General features: G+C 45.7%; 1 protein-coding gene across 5 annotated transcripts in view; it reads right to left on the bottom strand.

The window, feature by feature from the left end:
- The window catches only part of ARHGEF12 (Rho guanine nucleotide exchange factor 12), a 70023-nt gene that overhangs the window by 35502 nt on the left and 20157 nt on the right, over positions 1–14364 (bottom strand). For 3 of the 5 annotated variants that reach the window (XM_015649797.3, XM_015649795.2, XM_033519726.1), the window contains exons 2-4: positions 2892–2915; positions 2086–2174; positions 578–634 (exon numbers count right to left, since the gene is read on the bottom strand). Coding sequence is in view for 2 of the 5 variants with exons in the window: in XM_015649795.2 (XP_015505281.1) it covers positions 578–634; positions 2086–2174; positions 2892–2915 (170 nt within the window). In the remaining 3 variants the exon portion in view is untranslated. Of the gene's footprint in view, positions 1–577; positions 635–2085; positions 2175–2891; positions 2916–13526; positions 13650–14364 lie in introns of those variants that run through there. The other 2 variants (XM_015649798.3, XM_015649796.2) reach the window with 2 other exon arrangements.

The following is a 14364-nucleotide window of genomic DNA, read 5'->3' as shown; positions in this document are numbered from 1 at the left end:
AGTCATTAGAGCAGGGGGAATGTCACAGCCCCAGGACTGACACAGCTGGGACAGCTGAGGGAGCAAACAGGCCCCACACGGTGTAGGGACAGCACCAGGATGTGTGGGGATAATCCCATCCCAAGCTTGTTATGTGACATTTATTGCAGCCAGCAAGCCCAGGAGTGCAGGGTCACTCCCTGTCTCTGGGACAGAGAACGGGGAACCTCACATCCTTACATTTATTTAAATTATACACATTTTTCCATTTCTGTCAAAAGGAACCGCCAGAGAACACCTACAAATAATGCAGGAGGACAAATCCCTTGCTCCAACCTCCACGGTGAGAACATGGCAGAGACTTTCCAAGGAGCACCAAGGCCTTTGGGAGCTGTGTCCTCACTGCCAGCAGCACCCAGCGACACCAGACCAAACATTTCCCAGCCACTAGCACACTACAAGCTGAGAACTGAAGCAGGATGGAAGGGCAGTCCCTGCTGCAGAGCCAACCATGCGGATCAGGGGAGGGGAAAAGTCTGGGATTCACAGACAGGAAAAGCAGGAGCTGCCCAGGGGGGAGGCTGCAGCTTTGGCTTACCATACGTCTCGGATCTACTCTCCTCAGAACTAGACTTTGTCTTCTTGGAGGAGCTATCTGCACGAGAGCAGGAGAAAAGGAGAGAGAGATATAGAAAATATGGAGACCAAACATGAGGAAAAAAAAAAAATAAACAAACTTCATGGAAAAAAAAAAACAAAACAGACTTGGATTTATCGGGTTAAATCGTGCAAAACACAAATAAGATGTGAACAAAACACAGGTGGAACACTTGGAATAAGGGGTGAATAATACACGGAGACACAGGTAACAGCACACAGAATCTGTTACAGGAGCCAGGACACAACCAGAGGAGTTCCCTGCAGTCACTAGAGATAAAAACCAGTCCAAGCACGGAGACTCTGGCAGTGCTTCTCCCCAGAGTCAATAAAATCAGCACAGGCACAGCACTTCAGCATCCTGAATTCACCCCTCAGAAAGAGAAGGGTTTTCTGCAGGCTGCAGTGCAGAGCTCCCCCAGCAAAGCACAAACACGGGGCCAGGTAACAGCTCTCAACCCTGGAGTGACTTTCTGCAAATTAAGATTACAGGATTCCTGAAGCTTGTTTCTGGAGAAATTAAATTCCTTCTACAAAATGAGTTCAAAGCCTGAGACCTCCCCCAACCTGAAACCACTTTACATTACCTATCCCAAAGGACAAAGGAAAAGAAGATGAGCACTAAACCAGTTATTTTTTTTTTCCCTTACAGGATGTTTTTAACTGGCATTTAAAGCCAGTTTTCATTTATTTTGTGCACACTGGAAGGACTCATGCAGCCAGTGGCAGAAACCACTACCAGAGTGGTTGATAAACATCATCCTTGTGCACAAAAAGCCCCACACCCTACAAGTTGTGCCCCACTTCCATTCGCCTCCCCTGTGTTCCCCAAGCCCCAGGGAAGAGCCTGAATGCACAGACAGGAAAAATGCACCTTGCATGGGGCCAGGAGGCTCAGACAGAGCCTGGCAGGCATTTCATGAGCAGGTATTGAGTGAGAGGTTCAGAGAGAACAAGAATCCCGTGTGCACCCTCATTTCCCTAATTTGACTAAAATAAAAGTAGGCTATATAAAAGGAGAATAGCAAACCCTTTAAAATGAGGTGCTTATCTTCAAATGCATCACAAATTCACTTTGCAAGTGGCCAAAGAGGGATCAGAATCGACTAAAGAACAAAACAAACCCCCCAAAATTAAAACCCCAGCAGGGAAACCCAGCCCTGGCTGAGCCAACCACATCTCCAATTTCAGACTTCACTGAAGAACTCCTCACAGCTAATTACAGCCTTTGCCTCCTGACTTAGCTGGAAGTGGAAGTTGTTATAATTATTTACTGATACACTAATCCAGGTCGATTATGAGGGTGTTTAAAATCAAGCCCACATTCATTTCAATGCCCACACTGCCTTTGCAGAACAACACAGCTCTGAAAACCACATGAAAATCATTTCTTCCTCTGCTCCCCAGTGCTTTTGTTTGGGGTTTTTTCCTCGAATTTTAGGACTTTACCTGTGGGATCGAAGTCGTGGGTGCTGCTGCAGCGCTCAACCTTCTGCTTCTTGTCTGCTGGGGACTCTCTGCTCAGAATGCTGCCGTGTCTGGGGCACAGAAAAGCACAAAATCCTCACACCAGAGCCTGCAGGAACTGCCTGGGTGCTCACACAAACCTCACACAGCTCTGCCTGCTCACCAGAAATTCAGATTAAAATGTAGGCATCGAGTTCACTTAAAAAATTTATTCCCAGGCTGAATTCAAAGGGGAAAATGATCTCCCTTGCAATCTCTGGGAGAGGATCCAAGGTTCCAGGAACAGCCTTGGTAACCTCCAGAATTGGTAACAGCAAGTGCATTTTCTTTATCACTCTGCATCAGCCCATATTTTATCTAAAAAGCCAAATAAATTAAATGGAAAAAAACCTTCCTGAAATCTCTCCCAGCAAACTTTAAATATCTCAGCATGCCAAAACTAAGGATTTAGAATCTCCCCCGAAGGGAAGCACCTGCACATTCTGTACCAGCAGAGTCCCTTTCCTTCCCTGACCATCTCAAATCTCAGGTAAGATGAGCCTCCAGCCGTGTCACAGAATGCAAATGCTCACCCCATGCCAAGGACACCACCAATTAATCTATTTTTGGCACCTAATCCTCATCTGGATATTGATTTTCTCACATTTGTGATGGGTACTACAAGCTGTGCTTGTATACATACATATACATATATATATGTTATATATTAAACTCTTAAATTCCCCCTGCAAAAATGCTGCAGCATAATTTACAATACAGATAAAAAAAAGCAAATTTCAGGAACTCACCTCGAAGGTTTTTTGAGAGGAAACCTGAAAAGAAAAAAAGGGTTTTCAGTATTTATTTACATTTTTCATGAAGTGCTGGGGCAAGAAATTCAAGCCCACACAATTCAAACACCACAGAGGTGACCAAGGCAATAAATGACCTTTTATTTTTTTAAATTTTATTTAATGTTTTTAGTTTAAACAAACCAATTTGTTAATGACCAGCAGTCCCCAAGTCTGGATTAGAAAAGGACAACAGGACAGGGATAAGGAGCAGCTCCAGAGCCAGGTGGAAGGAGGCTGGAGCCAAGGGGGGTTGGAATCTTGTCCCAGATGAGTGGAAGGATGAAAGGGAAGTGCCAGGGCAGGGTCAGGCTGGGCAGCAGCAGGAATTTCCCCATGGGAAGGGTTGTGGGACACTGGGAGGAGCTGCCCAGGGAGGTTTGGAGTCCCCATCCCTGGAGGTGGCATTTCTGTGCTCCTGAGCTGAGCAATGGCCCCATCCCAGAACTGCTCCAACACACAGAACTGAACAATGGTTCTCTCCCAGTTTTCCAGACCATCACAAGCAGCATTCCTTGACTGGCAGCACAGAACTGCCCCAAATGCTCCTCTTGTCACCTCCTCCCCTCTCCTTTCCTCCATAACTGCAGCTGGAGTGGCCCAGGCAGGAAAATCCCAGTCCCAAACTGCAGTGAGTCCCTCCCCGTTACCTGAAAGCCCCGAGTGGCTGCAGAGCCAGCCCAACCCCTCTCTTGGATAAGAGCTGTGGATCCACCCAAAACTGGCCAGCTCCCACACGCCAATCCCCTGTGCAAACATGCACTAATATGGAACTCCAGAACCAGCATCTGATGACACATTAGGCAAGGGGAATTAAAATGTTGTCTGCCTGTTCCTGAAAATAATTATCCACGGCAAGACACTTGCCATCTTTCAGATAACAGCATTGAATTTAGCTGAACTACAACAGCAGCTTCCAAATTAAGGGGGTAGATAGGGCCTGTGATTGCATAACCAGCAAAAAGTTAATTAATTGAAGGCAAGAGGTGGTAATCCTCCTTCCTCCTGCCCCCCAAAGCTCTATTTTAATCTTAAGAGTCTGGGAAATCCACTCTGATTTAAGTAAGAAACATCCTCTCCTCGTTCTGCTCTACCTGCAAAGCCACATCTCTTTAGCATCCCATCCTCCCATTTACAAGTTTCAGCCAGTGAAGGAGGACTCGGTGCAAGACAGACAGATTGAATCCCAGGGGAAAGCAAACAAAAGTCATCTCGGGCCAATCTAACCCTGCCTGAACCCTGAGCAGCCACCAGATGCAGCAGCAATTAAGTGTTCCACTGAAAAGCAGAAAAGAGGAAAAAAAAAAGGAATCCAGGGAAAGACATGCAAAGATGCTTAGGATGAATTACACCCCATCTTTTTATCTGATGCAGCTGAACTTTTGAGCTGCATAAAAAACCCTAACACCATTGGTAAGTATTTTAACGAAGCATTTTAGTGACAAAGTTAATCCTACAGAGGTTTTTATCAGCACCCAAAGCTGCAGGCTCTGCTCCTGCAGCAACAGGCAGAATTTGTGGACAACACAAAGTGAGGTCACTGCTGCACCTTTTGGGCTCTTTATTATCTGTGAAACACAAATGTCCTGTTTTCCAGGGCTAGAAGCTGTGTAAAACCTTTTCTGCTTATTATACCTAGGCTGGTGATTAATTATTTAGGAAGGAATTTTAAAGTTTTTGTAAATAAAGCAGTGCTGAAAACCCTGGATTTTGTTCTGTGCTTTGACGTTAGCGGTGAATACAAAATTCTTGTGGGGTGGGAGCCAAAATGCCCTGCTGCTAATTCATAGCTGTGTCCACAGCAGGGATAGGTTGGGAAGCAGGGATGGAGGCAGGGATAGGTTGGGAAGCAGGGATGGAGGCAGGGATAGGTTGGGAAGCAGGGATGGAGGCAGNAGCAGGGATGGAGGCAGCAGATGATCCCAGAAAAGTCTCTGGGTGCTGCACAACCACCACTCCACGTCACCTCCTGCCTTTCCTTTGCTCCACAGGTATTCCCTAAAACCAATGGAGTAGGAAAGGGATGGGCTTTGTCCAGCCAGGGTGAAGGTGAAGCTCTCCAGCCCCCAAAAACCTCCCCTCCTGGATCTGAAATCATTCTGGGCACTGAGTTATGAAATCACAGAAATTTTAGGTGGAAGTGTCAGCTGAGCTGAGGCTACAACGCTGATCCTTGCTGGAGCATTCAGTGCCACATTCCTCCCTTTTCCCATTTCCCTGCCTGAATACAACCTGGAAGACATCCTCATTTCCCAAACATTGCGTCACCACAGCAGGAAACAGAGTAAAAATGGATAAAATCCAATCAAAGATCACAGGAAACAGAGTAAAAATGGATAAAATCCAATCAAAGATCACAGAGGAGCTCCTGTGAGTTTATCTGTGTTTCAGTGCAACTGATCTTCGCTTGGAAATATTATTAAATTAAAATATTAAATTTGAAAGCAGCCCTGAAAATCCCCTCACCGTGTTACAGCAACCAACACAACACAATTCAAATTAAAATATATTTCACCTCCTACTGTAAACAGCAGCAAGAAGGCAGAGCAGGGTGTGGTGAACAGCTGGAGCCTTAATTCCAAATGGAGCTGGCAAGTTTAGGCTCCACGATAAAAACCCTGTAGACATTTTGTCTGATAACTGATGAACATCAGCACATTTTCAAACGAGTTGTTCCACTCTCCCAAATACCAGCACCAATTAAAAGCCAAGTCAGATTTTGTTTTTTAAAATGCTGGGTCCGAATGATTTGAGTCATTTAAATGCATCAAATGACTACAAGTGTGTCTTCTTAGTCATGCTGCATTAGGAAAATCTATTTAAGTGAGGAAAATACACCTACAAGCAGTAACACCATGGATTAAATGCTGTATTTCAGGTTAGCTCACACATATGCACCACCAGTGCCTAATAACCACCTTGAAGCCAAGCAGAAAAAGGTAATTTGAAGACTTAATGTGTCAAAAAACACAGAGAGCAGGGAGGATTCCCAGCTTCCAGCAGTACAAAGCATTCCATTCTAGTCCAGGAGGTTGAAAATATAGCTGACCATAAATAGCACAGCATCCAGATAACCATGTTGGGGTTTTCTTTTTCCTCCCCTACTAAAATATTACCAGAATTCAAGTATCTGCTATCTCCAAAGCTGATCAAAGAGAAAAATATTTAGATTCAGACAAGGGCCTCAACCTTGGAAATATTTATTCATGTGCCTAACTTTAGTTCCAGCACTGCTCACATGCCTGAAATGAAGCTTGTGTGTGTTTGCACCCCGCAAGGAGAAATTACTCCAACTTGTGCCCAGATGAGTAAGAAATGTTGTGAAACCTGTGCAGAAGAGAACAGCCAAAAACTGCTTGCTTGACAGAACTAATCTTTAATTAGGAGATGAACAGTTGCAATAGAAGCTGCTTCAGTGCTTTATTAGTTTCATTTAAATAAGATGTTGCTTGTTGCAGGAAAACCCTCTGAATGAATTATAAATTTCAAGGAAAAGCAGCCAACACAACTGACCATGACAAATTCAGGAGGAGGAACAACCCAGGGTTGATCACTGGTCTTTTTGACACATTTAAAAGGAGAAGAGGAAAGCCAAACGTTATCTTGAAGTCCCCACAAAAATAAACCCCTAAACTCTGGCTTTTTAAAATCTCATCCTAACTCAGCTTTCCATGAAGTCATGAGTCAATGAGAGGCCTTTGGCCACCATCAGCTCCGTGGATTTTGGTGAAAAGTGATTTTAGCTCACTCAGAATTCCAGAATGGCTTGGAAGGACCTTAGAGCTCATCCTGCCATGGGCAGGACACCTTCCACTATCCCAGGCTGCTCCAAGCCCCACCCAACCTGGCCTTGGACACTCCCAGGGACGGATGTTCAAGATTTTGGGAATGCTAAGCAGGATTGTTCTCTCCTCTTGCTCATACATCCCAAAACAGATCCTGGGAAAACCAAAGTCTGCTCCTGGGTGACAGATAAAAATCACTGAACAACTGCAGGACTAGTCCTAGTGCATCCAGCTCCTTTAATATCTATTAAACTTCATTTTCAACACCATGATTGGACCTCACTGACAGCACTCAGAGAAATGATGCATCTTCTGTCAAATCTAGGAGGTTTTAAGTGCCCTGTAAGCACAGTAAGCATTGACATAAATGCTATTCTGCAAATAACTCCCAGAATTTCATCTTGGAAGAGACAGAATGCAAGAAAAACAAGGAAGGAGATCTGTTTTCCAGGGTTGTGAAGGCACAGATCCACCAGAGCAGCTTTTTAGAAGCCCTGACAAAGGTTTCAGGGGAGAGTGCTGACACAAAGCAGCACCAACACGACTTTCCACTGAGCTGAAGAAAGTTTTGTGTCCCGAGGAAAAGGGCACAGGACAGCAGGAGAGCCAAAGGAGCAGAGAGGTAACAACAGACAGGCAGATCCAGGGAAAAAACAGATGCAGCAAGCAGGAGGAAACACATCCAGCAGCTGGAACCACACCAGCCAGGCTGGGACAGCCCTGATCCAGCACAGTCCATTCACCTCAGCATCAACCCACGGGAAGAGCAGCTTTCTGCTGGATCACTTTTTCCACGGATCAAAGCACAGAAGCTCAGGAAACCACTGAGGTTTTTCCCTAAATAAAAACAAACAACAACAACAAAACCCATTGCACACTGATGGCAACAGATTGGACACAGGGAGCAGGGAAACAGGGATCCAAATGGGGAGGATTCCTGGGAGCTGTCAGAGCCTACAGATGGATTTTAGGGACTTGCAAGGAGGCAGGAGGGAGGGAGCACTGCGAGCTCCGTGTTATTTTTGTGGGAGTCCGAGGCAGGCAGCACAGCTGACGCAGTGACTCATGGAGGAATCCTCCCTGGCATTATTAACCTTGCACTGCTGACAGCTCCATGGACAGGAGCTGCCTTCAGAGAAGGAACACAGGAAATTTAGGGTTGGAGAGCCCACACCTTGTGTGTCAAACCCCCCAAACATCCCCAGCAGCCTCAGCGCTGCATTTGCCTTAATAAAGCATCAGCAAATGCCTCCCACTCAATATTATATCATTTTTCAGGCCACTAATGTCTCTACCCATAACCAGAATTCCATTTTCCTTTTAGGAGAGAAAATGCAGAGTAGCCAATACAGCCCATCAGCATATTTCCTGATGGATCAGGAGATGGATCAATGCAAGGGACTGGTGCTATGGCAACCAATGTGCTGAGCAAAACACTTAAACTAGGTTAAGATGAATCTGATAAAAATCAAAGTCTGGAAGGCTGGCAAGTTCCATCTGTAAGATGGGGAGGGGTCAGGGCTCCAAGAGGGAGGTATTTCTACAGGGAAAGAGAATTCACTGGTGCCTTGCCTTCACAGGATGCTTCTAAAAACTAAATACCCATCTACAGACTTCTCTTTTGTTCTTGTGGTTTGGCTCTGGGTGAGGGCATCATCAAGAGGGGTGAAGAGAAGGTGGCAGCATGAGAATGGAATAAGAAGAGAGGAAAAATAAACCAGCTTGAAATTATGAAAGAAAAAGAGAACGCAAAGATAAATCTTCTCCATAAAACAAACAGCAAGAATTTGGAGATTTGCCTCCACACATGGAATTTCCTGATGATACAGGAATGTATCATCCTCCTGTGTCCTGCAAAAATGACAAGCAGGCTACTCTGGGTTTACTACAGCCAGCTGTAGCTCCTTCCTCAGTGTCCTTCCCTGTAAAACCCTGAGATGGGAAGGGTTTCGGTCTCTCTGTGAACAGCAACATTCGGAAAAGGAAGAAGAAAAGCATCTCCAGAGAAGTTTCATCCACAGTTCAGTCATTCAGTCCCAGCCCAAGCAAGTGCCTCAGCTATTTTCCATGACACAAGCACTTGGATTTTTCCAAGAGCTGATGTCAGGGCTTTTCATGGAGAAAGAGCTGCATTTACTGGGCAGGCAAGGAAGGAGGGCTTCCCCAGCAGCCATTCTCAATGTGGCCTTTGTGCTGCTCCGCTGCTCAGGCCAGGACCCTGCAAGAACTTTGAGTCCCCGCAGAAACTCTCCAGAGGGGAGGGGACAGGGACATTTCCAGCAGCCAGGGCTGTTCTTCCACTCCTGACTGACTTCCAAGGCTCAGAAGCAGCAGCAGCTTTCCCTCTGCATGCCCTGAAGTTGTCACACAAGGCCATTTATTGTTTAATATCCCTACAAGGGGCTGGAAGTAGCCAAACAAATGAGAACTGGGGAGGGGGGCACTGGAGGGAACATAAATAAACCAGGTTGCTCATGTTTCCTTAATGCTGCCTTTAGATTCAGACTAAAAGCAAGATTTGAGTAATAGGGCTAAGGTTTGGCCACTGAATGTAGCTCAGAGCAAACACAAACCCCGCTCAGAAATTGGTGGGGAACAGAGGTTGCCAAATCCCAGGCAATTTCCTACTGGTTTCCCAACGTGACTGGTTACAAATTACTGAATCTCTCAGTTTTCACCTCTGGGAAAGAAAAAAATTGACAGCTTCGAAAGGGAAAAAAAATTAAACACCACAAATGCTGAAAGAGGCCAAGTGTTTTTCTAAAAAGACTTCCAGAAAATGTTATCATCACAAAAATTTTCACAAAACGAGCTCATGGCAGAAAAGCAACATTCAGGATTTTTCCTTTCCGAGCTTTTACTGCATGACCCATTTAACACAAGTGACCAGGTACAGGAGAAAGGTCAAGCTTGTGATTTCAGAACTTATGACCCAGTTTTCTCACTCATTTATTTATTTTGAAGTAGACCATAGACAAATATTCCCAGGCCTAGAGAGCTTAAGCTTCCCCGAAGCAAGAAAAAACCGAAATATGTGGTTGGGCCACACTAGAAGAGCCCCAAAATACCCAATTTTCTCCATATTTTCACATCATCTTTGCATCCTGAGCTTTTGCTATTTGGAAGAAGGGAAGGAAGAGGGATAGAACACATTTGTTGTGATTCATTCCTCCAGCTTTCACCTCTGAAAAATCCTTTTAAACCCCTTTGCCCACAGCCTGAAAGAATCAAATCAAGCACCAGGGTTTCTTGCGCAGACAGGGCGTGGAGTCCAAATTAACCTGCCCTCCCTAAACTGCAGCTAATTACAGGGAAATGAAATGTTTGCTTTGCTTGCCAATAATTGCAACGCAGAGCTGGCTCGGTGGCAGCAGCACCGCTCCTCCTCCATGGTGTCTGCAGCAGCTTAACAGTGAACTGCCCCAAAAAATCAAAGGAATAAGACAATTTTGTTCTCCTAAGCAGAGCAGAGAGACCCAAAGCTGTGCAGTGCCTCGGGATTTGCTTTCACCTGACACACACACACACGCCCAGGGCTGGGATCACTCGTGCTGCCCCAGCGTGGGGAGCACTTTTTGCATTTCATTAGGCACCAAGCCTAGTTCCTTATTAATGCCATACCCAGCTTGTGGTTGTTATGAACCAGCAACGAGCCTGGTGTGGAAACAGTCCTTAAAAACAGCAAAAGACAGCAATTAGAAAGGGAGGAGAGGAAAAAAAACACAACACCAACCCCAACACACGTAATACAACTGGAAATGTCGCTTTCAAAATAGCGTAACGCTGCCTCCCATTAGGCAGCTTTAGGTTTTGCAAATATATGTACAAGGTTCAGAGGCACAGAGGAGTATTTGGCCCAGAGTTCACATTTCTGGGGAGTGAGTGCAGCTGCCTGGCACAGGAACACCACACCTCCGTGGCCTGGAACTACTGAGAGTGCTCTCAAGAACCTGCAGTGAGACATTTATTGTTCTTCCTGTGTGTCTTTCAAAAGATGTTTTGAAGAACTGACAAGGCCGAGCTGTCGTCGTGCTCCTCAGCATTACCAGCTTTGCCTGGTTTCTTGTGTCACTGCCACCAAGGGGAGCAGAGGAAAAGCTGGGAGAACTGGGACTGTTCGGCCTGCAGAAGAAAAGGCTTTGGGGTGACCTCACTGTGGCCTTGCAGGACACGAACGAGCTGCAGGAAAGATGGAGAGAGACTTTACAAGGGCCTGGAGTGACAGGACACAGGGAATGGCTCCAAACTGCCAGAGAGCAGGGTTAGGTTGGGTATTAGGAAGGAATTGTTCCCTGGAAGGGTGGACAGGCCCTGGCACAGGTGCCCAGAGAAGTTGGGGCATCCCTGGATCCCTGGAAGTGCCCAAGGCCAGGTTGGAACAAGCTGGGATAGTGGAAGGTGTCTCTGCCCATGGGACTGGGATGATCTTTAAGGTCCCTTCCAACCCAAACCATCCTGGAATGCTGTCATTTCCTCTGACACAGATGTAGCTACGACCTGACAACATCAGCAGCAGCACAAGAGCTCAGCAGCACCTTCCCCTGTGGATTCACACATCCCCAAGCTGTTCCCAGTTCCTCTGACCTACTGCACAACCCAAAAGTTCCCTTAAGTTACTCCTGTGACAAACGAGGTCAGCAGACTCCTTGTGACAATTTAAATTTTCCTCCAGCCCTCGTTAGGTTGTTGTAAAGGTTGATGTGCGTTTACTGCTCTAGAAATGTAAGCCAAGACTTGCCTGCTCATCAGAACCAGCAGTTTATGAGTTCAAAGCTAAGCAGACACTCAACCCAAAAGCATTTCCAGCCCTGCCTTCCCTTCTCCCACTCAGTGACGAACCTTTGGCCAAATTACACCCATTCTGCATGGGATGTGCAGACAGCATCCACCCCCTCTGACCTCTGCAGAGCTTCTAAATGTTTCCCAGCTGCCATAAACTAATTTACAGTTAATATGTCTAAAACCACCCAAAGGCAGAGTGCTCCCAGTGGCTTAATTTACACCAAGGGAAAAATTGGATCCACAATTTTACAAAGGAAAGCTGCAGCATGGAGAGAATCAAGAAATCATTACCACAGTGTTGCTTAACCTGTACAGTGTATTTTTAGCTCTTAGTCCTTCACAGCTAATTCTGCTGAAGTTTTACTCCTGTAGATACAAACACCAAGGGCAACAAAACTATTTGAGCCTAAATTCCAAGTATGCAACTAAATGAGCATTTCACCTTGCTGGCTTCCACATATCCCAGCAGGGTTTCTGTCCCAGCATTCCCTCAGATTTTAGAAGCATCCACGGAAAGTTTCTCCACCATACACTGCAGTTTTCCAAAAAAAGAAAATGTGATGTCAGCTGAGCTATAAAGAGATTAGCAGTGCTGAAGCTCTCTCAGTTGTTTAAATGGCCTAAGAAAAATAAAAAGGCTTCTAGGACATGCAAACCAATTTTTTCTCCCCTGAAACGCAGCTCTGGCCCATAAAACACAAGAGAAAAGATGCACATAGCACACATTGCATGAGGAGGGGAAAAAATGTACACAGGCATCTGTGGCATGCTTTCCTCCTTCCCATTTCATCTCCCCTCCATCTAAACTACAGCACAAATCCAGAAAGACTGACTGGGAGGGACTGAGCAGAACACAGGATTCGGATTTCTCGGCAACATCAAGCCCTGCTTCTTCGACTGTAAAATGGAAGATAAAAATCCAGGAGTGAAGCTCCTTGTAAAATGGCTCAAGATCCTGAGAACAGGCTGTGAGTCAAACCCAGAGCTATTAATAGGTCTCTGGATGTGTTTGTATTAGTATTTGCCTCTTGGGTCTCGTAAAATAAATAAAAATACAAGCAAAAGGAAAAAAAAAAAACCAAAAAAAAATCCCAAACAAATATTTATTCAGGAAAGCTCCCAGCTGCTAAAAGGTGACTGCAGCAAATTCCCCAAGATATGTGGAATGGGTATGGAGATAACCAAGGCAGCAGAAACTGCAATGCCAGATTGGAGTTGTTTCCCCACTGGGTTCAGTGACACCTTCAGCTCGTGGTGCCTCCCCCTCACCAGGCAGGGTGATGAGAACTGCCAGCCCTCACTGGCTGTATTTGTGTTTATATTCAAAAAAAAAAAACAAATCCCCCCAGCATCTCACAGCCTTTCTACATCACAACCTCATAGATCAGTACCAAACACTGCAATTTCTCTCAGTGCTGATGGCTGTCACTGTAGCAACATTGCCTCAAATCTGTCCACACCATCACTGTGACTGATACAATTTGTTTAAATTTTAGGACACTTTACAATAAGATAAAATAACCAAAACAAATAAATCAGTGAAAAATGTATTCAGAAAAATAAACCCCACCCAAAACACTCAGAGATGGTTGCTTGAGCACCAACAGCTAATTAAACATCAACATGCATAAAATATCAGCTTATCAAAAATCACATTCCCTGTGGCTGCTGAGGAGGGTCTGGTATGGAATTACTGGGAAATGGAAAGAAGGGAGTGCTGCCAGCATCTACATCTAAAGCATCTTTCCAGGCTGTCAAAACCTTTGTTCTTGAGCTCAGACACCAAGACATAGATTTTCACAGCAAACACATTAAACTGGCCATTTTCACAACGAAAATACAAAGGAGCAACTCAGTTTCACATAGCAGCTATTAAAAGAGGAAAGGGGAAAAAAAAGGAGACAAACCTCCCCTCCCACCCTTTTTTCCAGTAGATATTAAAGGAAAAAAAAATTCCTTTCTCTCTGCTGTGCATTCAGGGAAGGTATTCCTGGCTCAGGGAAGAGGAACAAAGACTCTGTATTACCTGTTCCACACGCCAAAGTCAGCTGAGCAGGGACATCCCAAAAGCCCATTCCCAGGGGGAGTGCTCTGATCCCAAATCCTCCCCAAGGAGCCTGAGCTGCCCCCTTTGGCAGCTTCCCGGTGTTTTCAGGCTTCTCCTCGGGTATCCTTGGGAGGCATCTGCCTGATTGTTCACTGACCACTCAGAGGAGGGAAGAAACTCCACCTCTTCTCTCCCACCTCCTCCCAAGCAGCATCAGCCGGGGCTGCTCATGGGCACAGGGAGAGCAGCATCCATGGCCAGCCCACAGCAACAGGGAAGCAGGAGGGAGATAGAGAGAGAGCTGGGATTTTAAAATTCACCATTTCCAGCTGTCCTGGCGGGCAGACAAATATATATTTATATTTATGTATATGTGGTGGATGGGTATGTTTGTTCTGTGTGCATCTATATAAACATATATACACACACACACATATATATATATATATAAATAGAAAATTGTGTGCATTCCCACCATGAAATCCCAACACTGATCCACGGAGCTGCATCACGAGGCACAGGAACAAAGGCTTGGCAGAGGGCACTGAGATTTTCCCCTCAATCCACTTCCAGCCTTTCCCAGGGTCACGCTGTGCCACGCTGGGCACGTCATTTGGCTTTCCGGGCGTTTTACAACGCGTGGCACCTGGAAAAGCAGAGCCCAGCAGCAGGAAAACACAACCTCTGGATTGATTCAGGAGTGGGCAGGCAGGGAAAAAGGGAGAACCAAGCACTGCCCCTCTCTGCCACGCACAGAGGGAAAACTCAGAGGTCAAACCAGAGGGGCCGTGAGGTTTTTGAGCTTCCCCAAGTGGTC

Source organism: Parus major, chromosome 24 (assembly GCF_001522545.3).
Source record: "Parus major isolate Abel chromosome 24, Parus_major1.1, whole genome shotgun sequence".
NCBI classification, from domain to species: Eukaryota; Metazoa; Chordata; class Aves; order Passeriformes; family Paridae; genus Parus; species Parus major.
The sequence above is the reverse complement of the archived record's forward strand: the minus strand, read 5'-3'. Positions and strand labels throughout refer to the sequence as shown.